The 14,362-nt window shown below is 40.9% G+C and overlaps 1 protein-coding gene across 1 annotated transcript in view; it reads left to right on the top strand.

The window, feature by feature from the left end:
• Positions 1–14,362, top strand: part of SLC35F1 (solute carrier family 35 member F1) — a 258,323-nt gene that overhangs the window by 195,792 nt on the left and 48,169 nt on the right. The window contains exon 3 of the mRNA XM_069973677.1: positions 10,947–11,074. Within this exon, the coding sequence (XP_069829778.1) occupies positions 10,947–11,074 (128 nt within the window). The remainder of the gene's footprint in view (positions 1–10,946; positions 11,075–14,362) is intronic.

Below are 14,362 nucleotides of genomic sequence, written 5' to 3'. Positions count from 1 at the left end.
GTTAGATTAGTCTAAACGCCATTGCTAAAAGAGTATATTATTATGTTAAATATGGCTGGAGAGAGTTCCTAATGTAATTACCATGCAACAATTGTGAGAGTTAGAATCTATATTATATATGTGTTTCTTTCAATTTATATGTCTGGATGGGAAAGCCTGGGGCTGTTTCACTTCATATTTTTCATTAAGAGAAGAAAGCCCAGAGCTTTGCCGTCAGCTCTGTGAGTTCTATTTGCTGGGTCACCCATATTGCCACCCAGAGAACTGGCTTGTTTATTGAAAATCAGAGGATAACTGAGAGAAAAGGTATACTTAGAGGTCTGGACAGGAAGGTCAGAGAAAGGAAACCAAGGAATGGTGGCTCTCAAAAATGTTGAATATATAACTGTAATCCTAGGGACGTATGTGAATATTATATTCTTCAATTTGAATGTGAATATATCTCCTCATATACCGCTATTCTCCTAAAACACTTCCTCCCAAAAAGTAAATTAATGGGAAATAAACTTTTCTCTATGACTCCTAAAAGATTGTCAGAAAAGGAAACTAATAACACATGACAGCAAACACCAGCCAGTCAATGCATCCTCAATGTCATAAAATACATATGTATTTGCTACTGCATCACCTGGTCTGTGTCTAAATACAAAGCAGACTCCCCCCCCCCCCCCCCTCACTACTTCCCTAGCTGCACAGAAACATGATATAAATTGATGCCAAGGATGACTTCAGGTCTGCCATGCCATGGCTGCCAGCTGAGGTTTATACACCGTCCTGGCTCATGTCTTTGTAATATTGTTCCTGTTTTTGACTCCTTATTGACCCTGATTGTTGACTAGATCTTGACACTTACTTTAGCCTTATCACTGAATTTTACCTCTGCTTTGCTCATGGGATTGTTTGTCTGATTCCTGTTGTATTATTTCTGGCTACGACCCTTAGTTCTTGACTATGTTCCCATCTTGTAAAAGATTAGACGGAACTCTGTGATAATGCGATAACTTCTTCAGCCACCAGTATTCAAATGCCAAAACCATCAGACTTGAGCACGCTCGAGTTGCGCTCATCTCAAGTTCTAACCAATCTAGTAAACTCCATTCTCCAGTGCAAAGTATTATAGGAAGACAATAATCAACATACCTGTATATAGTGAAATAATCAAATTTTTAACAAATAAGCAAAGTTTATTGTCAGTAAAAGTTATTGGATTTATTACTGTGATCTATAGGGGCCTCTTAGGGCCGGGACGATTATCGTGCAAATTATCATTATATTGTTCAAATGTAAAAGATAATTGTTTCATGTAAAATCAGGCATCGATCAAATGACCAACGGGAAATCGTTCATCGTTCATTTGCTGCTGACACCAAAATCAACACTAATGGTTTAGCGTAATTCCACATTCTTTCACTTATCGCTGAAAGACTGTTTGCACAAAGTGAATTTTTAGCGAACGACCAACGACAATTTTGAGAACATGTTGAAAGATCAAAATGAATGATTTCTCACTCGTCGCTTGATCATTTGCTTTGTTTACACGGTACGATTATCGCTCAAATGCAATTGTTTATGCGAAAATTCGAACGATAATCGTTCCATGTAAACACAGCATAAAAGGACACTTAAGGCCCTATTACATGGAGCAATTACCGTTTAAAAATGTCCTATAACAATCAATCGCTAGTGAAAACAATTCTGAGGTTATTACACTCACCAATTACTGTTTTTACATCGTTATCTGGTCACTAATCGTTCTTCAGGACAAACCACACAACATGTTTTATCTGCGAATGATTACACGAACAGATATGCGAACAATCAGCAAACTACCAACGATAATTTTTCAGCATGTTGAAAGACCAAAATGAACGATTTTATAGCGAATTTTTAAACGATAATCACTCTGTGTAATAGGGCCTTTAGAATAGTCCCTAAATTCATGTAACCTGTGTTGTAGCACTGAAACGTATCCCACTACTTTTGTACGGTTGCATTATTGAATAGCCTTCTTTTAGGCGTCAGTGAAAGGTGAAAGCTCACAATATTGCACTAATTTTGGACAGTAACAGACCGCTTTTGTTTTAACATGCACCAAGTGCTGCGGTAAACATTGTCTTGGACGGCATCCATTATGTCAAACTCCGAGCAGGTGCTTGTTATTTCTACAGCTGAATCTCATTAGATTTAACTCTGCACCACTAGGCTAAACAGCTCTCATTTCTGCCAGAATAGGATCCTGGCCATCTGCAGTCTAACACGTTACATGCAAATAGTATGGTCATTTATGAGGGGGCTGTGTATAAAGCCACAGGAGAGAGGTGACTGATTGAACGTTTGGAACCTGTCTCATCCTTCAGGAGTAAATGGAAAGTCAATACTGCGGAAACATTGATGCTGTAATTCCCATACATCGGGATGTTGTCTGGAGATGACCACAATAAATTAGAGCTGTGATCACAAGATGCTAATAGGAAATAAAAGCTTTGTCCTGGGCAGGTGCTTCAATAATAAGCAACATTTGTTTTCCATGTTTTGCCTATTGATGATTACATTTAATTTGTTGACTAAATAAACTGTAGACACAGGTTCATATTTTCACAATTAAGCCAACTTTTTCAACCGAATAAAAGTCTGTAAAATGCAATTAAAGGGGAACTTCAGTAATTTTTTTTCTTTCAAATTAATTGGTGTTAGAAAGTTAGGGTAATATTTGTAATTTTATTTTTATTTAAAATTCTGACTCCTTCCAGTACTTATCAGCTGCTGTATGTCCTGCAGGAAGTGGTTTTATTTTTTTTCACTCTGAGATAGTGCTCTCTGCTGCCCGCTCTGTGGAGAAGGTGGATACAGCCCAGGGACCGCTTAGAAAACATAGATCCAGCCTTGGGTGTATAGCTGTATCTATGTTTTCAAGGCGGTCCACAGGCTGTATCCACCTTTTCAACAGAGCGGGCAGACGGCAGGGTTCGAAAGTCAATCATTCAGCCCACTTCGCTGATCTCTATGTTTAACACTTGACAACCCCTTTAAATTACAAAGCCTTCAGATATGCCAGACTATCAATATGCCTGATAAATTATGCCTAATTCTGTGCAACAGCCTGGTTAAAACAGAGGGACAGCAATGCATTCTGGAACCTGTAGTACTGAGTACATCTGCTCAACCAGGAAATACAGAAACACAAAACAGAACAAAAAAAAATCACAAAACAAATGGATTTTTGGTAGTTTCAAAACTGGGATAGATAGGTAATAAATAATGCTATATTCTTCTGCAGAAGTTTCATTTTTTCCTGCCTCGATCCAGAGTTCCCATTTAAGAAAAAAAAAAGAAGAAAATATTAAATTAAGAAAAAAGTACAATATATCTATACATAGTGTCTTAGTAAGGGGTGGTGTGGTACATCATAGTGCAAATGTTTGGGGGGGAAAGCACACATCCTTCTAAACTATCAAAGAGGTAAAAGTGAACACAAACTGTGCAATCAAACAACAACCAATGAAAAGTGAGATAAGTGCAGAACTTTAAACTTTTACAATGTGAACTATGAACTGAAAACTATGAACCCACCAATAGTGACATCCCATTCCCTAGTTGACTAATGTGACAATTCTAAGTGCTAACTGGTTTAAGTGCTAACAAACAAGCATGAGGACAGCTAGATAAATTTCTCTCTCATACTGTGCAAACATACAATATGTATATATCCCAACAAATTAAATGGGGATAACCATCATTTCCAAATTTCTGACATGTCACCAAACTTGTTAGGGTCCAAGTGCTGACCCTAACCCTACTTGCTGAAAGGAAGGGGCAGATGGCCCTCAGCAGAGTGCGGCATCTGTTCCTTCCTGATCATCACTACTCGGATAGACAAACGGAAACAAAAAGGTGACGACCTGACCACCTCTGCCCTATTTTGGCAGCTGTTGGGGGTAAGGAGGCTGACATGTCAATATGAAAGTTATAGTCACGTCAATCGTTCTATGAAGTGACAGTTACCCTTCCCTTTAAGGCACAAACAGCATTAAGAAACTATTAACTGTGGTGGTGTGGATCCTAAACGTCATTTTTGTCAACTCCAGTTCCTCACTCTCCTCCTCACTTTGAGTTACATCCATGACAACAACCTCACTGTCTGACAACCGGGTCTCAGCGTCATCATCACACACCTCTTCCAACCCCGCTTGCAAGTTCCCACTCTCATCACCCACTGACTGGGTGAGCTGCATAGTTTGGGCATCAGGACAGATCGACTGCTCCGGTTGCTCTGACTCAGGGAAGGGTCCAGAAAAGAGTTCCTGGGAGCAGGGTGGTGGATCTGAATCCCTTCTTTCCCTGGAGGGGCCAGGCTGTGGGGAAGGAGGCTGAGCTAATGGCTGGACCTAGATACACGCTGTGATACCCCCGTCCAATGAGCAGTGAAGTTTTATAAAGGTGTACTACAAATCCCAGCAATCCAATGTAGTACAGCAGGACCACCAGCCCCAAAATCAATAAAGAGTACACTGAGCACTTCTTAGGGGTCTGTATGCAACACCTAATGTCCCCTTTCTGCCAGCAGCCGATCACCACAGTGTGCTGCTGAAATCGTGGTAGCAGCACTGCAAGTCCCAGCCAGCAGTCTGTAGTAATACTATTAAAAAACTATTTAAAGCCCTGAAAAGGGCTGGTTGTTTATATTGCTAGTATATCCCCTACCTACTGGAACGCTAAATCCTACACTGACACTCTCCCTGACCAGCAGCAAATCTTTCCCTGATCTCTCACAGCATGCGTCTGAAGCGAGTACTGCCGGCTGCGCGCTTTATATGGCAGGGTCATCTGATCTGGCCAACCAATCGCTGCTATCGACATGTATGGGTCCCACGTTATCGCAGGGTGTACCAAAAAGCCTCCTGCATGTTTATTGGCTGCGAAAAAGCGCGCAAACTTACAGGAAACGGATGATGAGATTTCCTCGAGTATCGAGAGATGCCCGTCCGAATAACGAGTACCATCGAGTACCCTAATACTCGATCGAGTACCAAGCTCGGACGAGCATGCTCGCTCATCACTAATACTTACCTTTCTCACCTACAAAGAAACAAACTATACTTACCTTCCTATCTCACCTGCTAAAGAAACAAATTATACTTACCTTTCTTTTTTATGTGTGTGTTTAGGTTTTGATTAATGAACAATGCCTTTCACCAATGAAAACCAAAAATGAATGAAAATAGGAGCAAAAATGCACAGTGTGAGCACAGTTTAAGTTAAGTACTGCAATGCCTCGATTTTCACACTTAAAGCGACTCTGTACCCACAATCTGACCCCCTCAAACCACTTGTACCTTCAGATAGCTGCTTTTAATCCAAGATCTGTCCTGGGGTCCATTCGGCAGAGGATGCAGTTATTGTCATAAAAACAACTTTTAATCCTGCAGCGCTGTGTCTAACGGCCGGGGCTTCCATCTGTATATGCATTAGGCTGGCACAACCTCTCCGTCCTTCCTCCCCGCCCTCCTCAGCATTAGGAATGATCCAGGAACATTTACTGCTGTTTGAACTTTGCACAGGTGTCTTAACGATCCAGCCCATGTTCATTATGCACACAGGTGGGGAATAGGAAGCAATCTGCCTGGAGCATTCCTAATGCTGAGGAGGGTGGGGAGGAAGGACAGAGAGGTGGTGCCAGCCTAATGCATATACTAATGTAAGCCCCGGCCGTTAGACACAGCGCTGCTGGATTAAAAGTTGTTTTTAAAACAATAACTGCATCACCAGCCGAACGGACCTCAGGACAGATCTTGGATTAAAAGCAGCTGTCTGAAGGTGGTTTGGGGGGGACAGATTGTGGGTACAGAGTCACTTTAAGTGGTTCTGGAAGACAGTTTTAGAACTGAGCAGTGTTTTCCCATAGGAAATCATGCCTACCAGGTTCCCAAATTTTACCGCTACTAGGACTCACCAGTGCTAAACTCACTCATGATCCAGACCCGGAAAAATGACACTTCAGTTCTGTATGTAACTTCTGGGTACATTTTCGGTCAAATACCAAACAGTTCAAATTCAGAAGCATTCACAAACTGAGGTACTACTGTCCTTAGAGTGGGTACCGCTAATCATTAGGTAAACATGTTTTCAAAGTTTAAAGGGTTTAGAGGGTTTTTTGAATACATACAATCCTGTAAGTTGTGTTGTTTGTCAGATTTTCCAGTATCCATGTAGCCCAATGGTAATGTTCACAGGACTGGATTTAGAATTGATATTGTAAAATGGTACTACAGAAATTCCAGGTCTGAAATGGCCATCTGGCAGTTCTGGCACTAGGAAGCCTAATGGAAATGTCCCATAGTCAGGCGGCCTTTTAGCTTGTCTTTTATTAAAAATGTTTAGTTCCCAGCTGCCAAAATGCATTTTTATTGGATTTTTAGCATTATACTGGCACAGCAGGGCACTGGCATCTATGAGCGGAGACCTCTTTGTTATCTTAGGTTGTGTTGAACTCTTTTAGCTTTTGGCACAAGCACAGCCTGTGGACCTGTGCATCATTTTAGCCATTTAAGATCCAAAACTAACAGTCATAGGTCATAGTAATAACCCCATGGATCAGTCCACACACAAGCAAATGCTGTTTTGTTGGCTGATCACATGCTTTTGACTGGTTTGAAAATTGTTGTTCCCCAGGAGCTCATCGCCCTACACAATACTGAGTCATGTAATAAGTTGAGGAAATGACGGCCAATCTAGGAGATTAGAACCATTGTTCAGGGATCAGGCTGTGCAATACAGTCCTAACACACATCTTACACTTGGTATACATGGTACATACACATACTGTATACATGGTACCTAGCTTCACACTTGACCCTTATAGTAAACTTTGAATGGAGAAATTACTTAAGTCAATCTGAACAAAAAAGTAAGGTCTATATCACATGGTTTAGCCCAGGACATGTATTAGCCTGTATTGTACCACCATGTGACTAACCTGTGAAACAAAAAATAACTGTAGGCTCCACTGAGCTTAAAGGGGTTTTGGGAACTTTATCAAATAGTCATATGTACGTGAAAATGGCACCAATATAAGCTACAGCTTGTCATGCAAACAGTACTACAAAAAACAAAAGTTAGACATCTCAGAAAATGTTTATGCAAAGCAAAGTTAATTTTTTCCCCATTTTTAAAAGCAGTGAAACAAAACAAAACCTGTATTATTCTGGTTTTGCCCTAATAATACATAGAGATAAAATTTTAGTTTTACCACACAGTAAACACTGTGGATATTTTTTCTCACAGCAAAATAAAAAAGACAGATTGCAGCACTTTTTGGCAAATAGAACACAGGCAATGACAGTGTTAGAGATTCATCAAGGCCTTGATGTGGTCTGGCTTCTTTATTTAGCACCACCAAAGACGTGCACGGAGGATTTGCTATGGACCAGAATCACAGCGTTATGATTCATTATCATGCTGGGAACTCCAAAACAGTTAAAATGTTCATGCTACTGTACTGACACAGCCGCGCAGCTGTATCAGCAAAGTAGCGCAAAGGTTTAAACTGTTTTGGAACTGCCGGCATCTTCGTGAATCGTGATCCTTGGAGCTCCGAACTCTGTTTCATAGCACATCTTCCCTATCTATGGACCGTATCTAACTGCTGATAGTTCCCCTTTAAGGTTAGTGGGGTGACGAGATGAAGTCACTATTCAGACACCATGTTGTTGTGTTCCCACAACAGGAAAATGATGTCCGTGTTGCATATAAACATTATTTGCGGCAACCATTAGCCACAAAGATGGCCATCATCTTCCCGTTGTGGAAACATAGCCACATGGGATTCTGTAGTGTGGACATACCCTCATTGTCTTTTGTTTTCTTCTCTCTTAGAGGATACCCTGCACCTGTCACTATCCTCCAATGCTGGGTTCAAAGAACTTTTCTAAAAGTGAATCGAATTCTTCCAAAATACATTATCATGTCTCATTGAGTCTAATTTACAATGTGCCATAACCTCAGATTTTGTTGGTACCAAGACAAACCAGGTTGACTCAAGAAAGTTAGTCTGGCATCCATTGTGACTTTTGCAGATGATGCTGTCACTTTAGTTAAGTTCTGAACTGAGAATAATCCAATAGTCAATGAGATGGAATGAATGCGGAGAACGGGTATGCCTGAAGATGTGCGGCACTTCTACATGACTGCAGTAGAAAGGCACAACAGAAGGTGTCGGCATATATTGTCTCAGGGTATTTCAGGCGTCTGAACTTTCCAGCAGCACAAATATGTAGAATAATGGAAAAATAGAAAATATATAAAACAGAACTTTGGAAAGCAATGGTCATAAATCTACTTTGGTTTCCCCTTACATCAGCAGCCTAGTTTATACCTTTTTAGAAATGTTTTGTTCGGGGCATTGGCTCTAGTGTGTGCAGTGAACCTGGGTGATGCTTCTTGTTAAGCCAGGCAGAAGTGATAAATAATCCTCCGAGATGCATCAAGGACAGCTTTATGTGACCAATGATGTTTTTTATGTAAGACGCAGCAACCAGAAATACATGCAGGATATTAGCCAGCTTTATCAATATTATAAGTCAATACTTATTTCTCATTTTAAAAGCTTATATAAACTAATATAAATGACATTTGCTCAATAGAGTATGTGTAGTGGTAAAAGGCTGATTTGTAAGTTCATTTTCCTGCAGCTGCTGTCATCATTGAAGAATGGTCTCTTAATAATATATAGATATATGGCATGAGGGGAACTGCAGGATGCACCTCTATTCTAGCGAGGGGTAACAAGAAAAATATCATATTCTGCAGCTTTTTATAATTCAGGTACATGTATAGCAAAATCATATTACCGATAAAGAAAGCAAAAAGAGTAAGGGTCCTGCTCATAAGACATAAAATAATACGCAAATCGGCACTTTTCGCCGAAAATCATCCGTTCGCAGGATGATACATGTGGCCCAAAGTGTCAGTACAGTAGCGCAAATATTTAACCTCTTAAGGACATATGACGTACCCCTACGTCATATGTCCTCACTTGCACTTCAAAGCGGGGCCGCGCGGCGGCCCCGCTTTGAAGTGCCGCGATCCCGGGTGCCGCGAGTAGCCCGGGACCGCTGCTATCGGGTCTGATCGCCGTGCCCGCTAATTAGCTAATCGGAGGCAGCTGTCAAAGTTGACAGCTGCCTCCGATTACCGGAGGCAACGTTTCCCTGGGGTCTAGTGGGGGAGATCGCTCCTCCGGGACCTTGTCCCGGAGGAGCGATCTCCGTTACTGATGCCGGCCGGGGACGCATCCAAGATGGCGCCGTCCTCGGCTCGGCACTCGTTCGTTTTCGGCTGCAGCAGCCGAAAGCAAACGAGTGCCGATCTCATGGATCTCTGCAGCATATCTATGCTGCAGAGATCTCAATGAGAGATCCAAGTGTATATACTAGAAGTCCCCCAGGGGGGCTTCTAGTATATGTGTAAAAAAAAAAAAAAAGTGTTGTTTATAGTAAAAAGCCCCCTCCCCTAATAAAAGTCTGAATCACCCCCCTTTTCCCAGGTTTTAAATAAAAGTAAACAAATAAATAAATAAATAAACATGTTTGCTATCGCCGCGTGCGTAATCGCCCAAACTATTAATTAATCACATTCCTGATCTCGTACGGTAAACGGCGTCAGCGCAAAAAAATCCCAAAGTGCAAAATTGCGCATTTTTGGTCGCATCAAATCCAGAAAAAATGTAATATAAAGCGATCAAAAAGACGTATATGGGCAATCAAGGTACCGATAGAAAGATCACATCATGGCGCAAAAAATGACACCTCGCACAGCCCCATAGACCAAAGGATAAAAGCGCTATAAGCCTGGGAATGGAGCGATTTTAAGGAACGTATATTGGTTAACAACGGTTTGAATTTTTTACAGGCCATCAGATACAATATAAGTTATACATGTTATATATCGTTTTAATCGTAACAACTTGAGGAACATGCATAACAAGTCAGTTTTACCCCAGGGCGAATGGCGTAAAAACACATTTCCCCCAAATAAAAGAAATGCTTTTTTTTTTTCAATTTCACCACACTTTGAATTTTTTTCTGGTTTCGCAGTGTACTTTATGCAAAAATTCAGCCTGTAATTGCAAAGTACAATTAGTGACGCAAAAAATAAGGGGTCATGTGGGTTTCTAGGTGGAAAAATGCAAGTGCTATGACCTTTTAAACACAAGGAGGAAAAACCGAAAACGTAAAAACGAAAATGGGCCCCGTCCTTAAAGGGTTAAACGGTTTCGTAGCTCCTGTCATTATTATTCATTATGATGCCAAAAACAGCTTCAAAACTGTTTCAGGGTACAATAAAGTAAAAACAATAAAGCAGCCATGCTTATCTGTCCATGCTCATCCCGATGCCTCCCAGCTCCGGTCCCCCACTCAGTGACTGCCTGCCAATCACTGGCTTTGGCAGGACAGTGCAAAGATTGGCTGTTTTTATCATGCTAAAAGTAGTAAGATTTAAAAGTGGTATGTTGCCATATCGCATGAGACATGGGGATGGGGGTCATTTTCTTACCTTCTTTCTCAGAACCGTTTTCGGTAAATCTTCACTTTAATAAATATGTAAATTAAGCTGTTTGGTGCACTGGGGGCGGGACTTGTACTTGCGTAACATGTACCTGTAATTATTAAAACAGAAACCTTTGGTTCTTTTCACATTCAGTAATGTGTAGGAGTAGTAGACAGCACTTTGCGAGTCAGAAAACCAACCATCCCAAGCGATTTATTTATCACTGTATAAAAGTGCTGATAAAGCAGCGTAATGCCCCTGTAATACCAGGATCCTAATAGCCTGTATCCCCCATAAACCAAGACCTAAAATGATCTGAAAGAATCTTGCATTAAGTACTGTTCTGATTTATGTGATTGCTAAACATTGATGTTTTACATTATATTTTTGGTCATTTTTAGGGGAAGAAAACTTATTGGCAATTTTGAAAAGGAGATGGTGGAAGTATATGTTCTTGGGAATTATAGACATAGAGGCGACATATTTAGTGGTGAAAGCCCATCAATATACCACCTTCATTAGCATACAGGTAAGCCTTTTGCCATCTGCATTGCTTGCATTAATTTGTGTTAATTAACTTGTTTGTACTTTGCGTTAATGGACATCAAGGACGGGTATCAGTGATGGGTGGAGGCAATGAGTAAGAAAGTGTCATTTGTGAAGGATAACGGGGTTAGAAGAAAAATTAGTTCTGTCAAAATAGTGAAAATGAGACATGTACCCGCAGGACAAATAAGGTGTTATTAGGCAGCTCTATAGTACATACTGTACTTTTAGAAAAGACAAAGCGGAGAGGATTATGGAAAATACATGTGGATTGGACACAATTTGCTCCTCGTCTGGTGCATCTAAAGTAAGCATAGTGTCCATTAATTGAAATCTTTGTAATCCTCTACTACTTTTTTCTTTTTTTACTTTCTTTAATTGGTTTTGAATTCATGTACAGTCATGTGGAGGCCATGCACCCACTGGTCAAAGCTTTATTGGCAGCACAAGGTGGGATTATCAGATGGACTCTGTTCTCAGTGTGAGATAACAGTGTGTGTATGTGTATTGCACACCAGCAGGGGACAATCACTGGACTGTGTACAAATCTTAAGAGAAAATAGAGCTCACATAACAAGTCATAGAGGCTTTAGAAACAAACTGTTTAATATAGAATTAAGCTATGTTTTCACTACAGGAGCACAGCACCGAAAGGCGGCCGTCTCTTACTATTAATGGTCTCTTAATGATTATAGTCATTATTTGCGGGCATCAATATAAAGAAATAGCTGTCTTTGCCCTCTATGATCCCGTAGAAGGTACCAGCTAACTTCATATATATATATATATATATATTAGAAAATGTACCCAGCACTGCCCGGGTATAAACTGTCAGTGTGTTAATTAGATTTGTTCCAAGAGTGCTCAGAAGGCCAATCTATACCTAATACCTAATAGCCAAACTGAAATGTCATGTGATCAGACTGTATACAGAGCCTGATTATATACAGCCTGGTTATATGCAACATTGGCAGTGTTATATACAGAGCCTGGTTATACACAACATTGGCAGTGTTATATACAGAGCCTTGCTATATACAACATTGGCAGTGTTATATACAGAGCCTGGTTATATACAACATTGGCAGTGTTATACTGAGCCTGGTTTATTACAACATTGGCAGTGTTATATACAGCTTGGTTATATACAACATTGGCAGTCTTATATTGAGCCTGATTATATACAATATTGGCAGTGTTATGTACAGCCTGGTTATGTACAACATTGGCAGTGTTATTGCCAGGTACATAGACATAAACATTTTTACCTGATACAACTCTGGAGCAGCAACATACAATTGTCTATGCGGAAAACATGCAGAATCCAGATTTATGCCGCCACCTGCAGTGATCACGCTTGGGCCTTGTTTATTGCCATTGCAAATGATGCTTAACAGGAAACTGCAATCATGTAAAAGGTATTGTTTCATCTGAATTAATCATGGGAATTAAAGTATACCTGTTGTGTATAGTTGGAGGGGGCTGTATACCTGCAGTGTATAGTTGGTGGAGGTCCTGTATACCTGTAGTATATAGTTGGTGAAGGACCTGTATACCTGTAGTGTATCGTTTGGGGTCCTGTATACCTGTAATATATAGGTGGTGGAGGTCCTGTATACCTGTAGTGTATAGTTTTGGGGGTCCTGTACACCTGTAATGTTTAGTTTTATGGTCCTGTATACCTGTAGTGTATAGTTTTATGGTACTTTATACCTGTAGTGTATAGTTTTGGGCCCCTGTATACCTGTAGTGTATAGTTTGGGGGTCCTGTATACCTGTAGTATAGAGCTGGTGGAGGTGCTGGGTACCTGTAGTGTATAGTTTTGGGCCCTGTATACCTGTAGTGTCCTGTATACCCATACCTCCCACGTGTCCCTCTTATGGAGGGACAGTCACTATTTTTGACCCATGTCCCTCTGTCCCTCTTAGCCCCTTACACATCTCTCTTTTTGACCTAGGAATTAGATTTGCATTAATAAACCTTCAATGTTGCTCTAGAAAGTGTCTGGTTTCTTACTGTATAATAGACCCAAACTTGCATATTATCATATGGTGCAAGCTGGATCCTAAAAATTGTTATATTCACATGAATCATGTGACGTTTTGGCCCCTTTCACACATGCAGACTCATTGAGTTCTATGGCCCCATACACACATCTGTAGGTGTTTCTGATCCATGCTGCAACAAACAGATGAAGCCATTGTGCGTCTGTGTCACCTATGTGACAGTCGGTACCTGCAAATGCAGACAGTAACTGAAACACAGTCCTGTCCGCAGTTTTGGGTCCGCAATTACAGACAGGGTTCCTGATGTCTGAATGCGACCTAAGGATGCAACGATGTAACTAAATGCATCAATCTGCAGCAGATCCTGGATGTGTAAATGCATCCTTAAATAAAAAAGAAATGCCTGTAAAATTTTCCTAGCATGAACCACAACTGTCCCTCTTTGGCCGCCCAAAATGTTTGAAGCTGTGTATACCTGTAGTATATAGGTGGTGGAGGTCCTCTATACCTGTACTGTATAGTAGGAGTAGGGGGTCTTCCAGTTATTTCTGTGGATCTGTTGTGAGGCAGCTGGCCCTAGCAACCACAGCTGCCTGTGAAAGTGAAAGAAGTAATCCTATTGGTTACTAAGGCTTCCAACTGCCGTTTCTGCTGGCACGCTGCTGCGCTAATTATATCACCTGTGTGTGCAGTGTGGAGATTTTCCCATTCATTTCTATGGGGCTCTTCCCCCTCCCCTCCTGTACAGTACATCTGGCAAGGACGCTCTAACCTGCCCAGGCACCCAATGTATCTGCCTGCCAAATTGGGGGTCAAACTATTTAGGCGTTTGGAAGTCTATAGGGGACAGACGGACAGACAGATTTTCATTTTTATGATATATATATATATATATATATATATATATATATATATATATATATATAGTTTTATATTTATAGTATTTACACAAAGCTATTACATTTGCATGATGATACAGAAAGTATTTCCTCAGCATAGACATGTATTTCAGTAAAGTATTTTTGAACTAGGGAAGTGAGACTATCCCAGGGTTAAATACTGTAGGTATATGTGCTACTCTGTGCACATATTGGGGGACATTAGGCCGACACACTCATATGCTGGTCCTAAATGAAGCCATGCCCCCATGCAGTCCATCGAATTTCTTACTTTCTCAGTAAATCCGGCGGAACCTGTGCCTGTGTCAGGGCTGCGCCGGTGTCCACATGCAGGGACCCGAAGCTGCTGCCACTTCGGCCCCTGG

Source organism: Dendropsophus ebraccatus, chromosome 6, assembly GCF_027789765.1.
Source record: "Dendropsophus ebraccatus isolate aDenEbr1 chromosome 6, aDenEbr1.pat, whole genome shotgun sequence".
NCBI classification, from domain to species: Eukaryota; Metazoa; Chordata; class Amphibia; order Anura; family Hylidae; genus Dendropsophus; species Dendropsophus ebraccatus.
The sequence above is the reverse complement of the archived record's forward strand: the minus strand, read 5'-3'. Positions and strand labels throughout refer to the sequence as shown.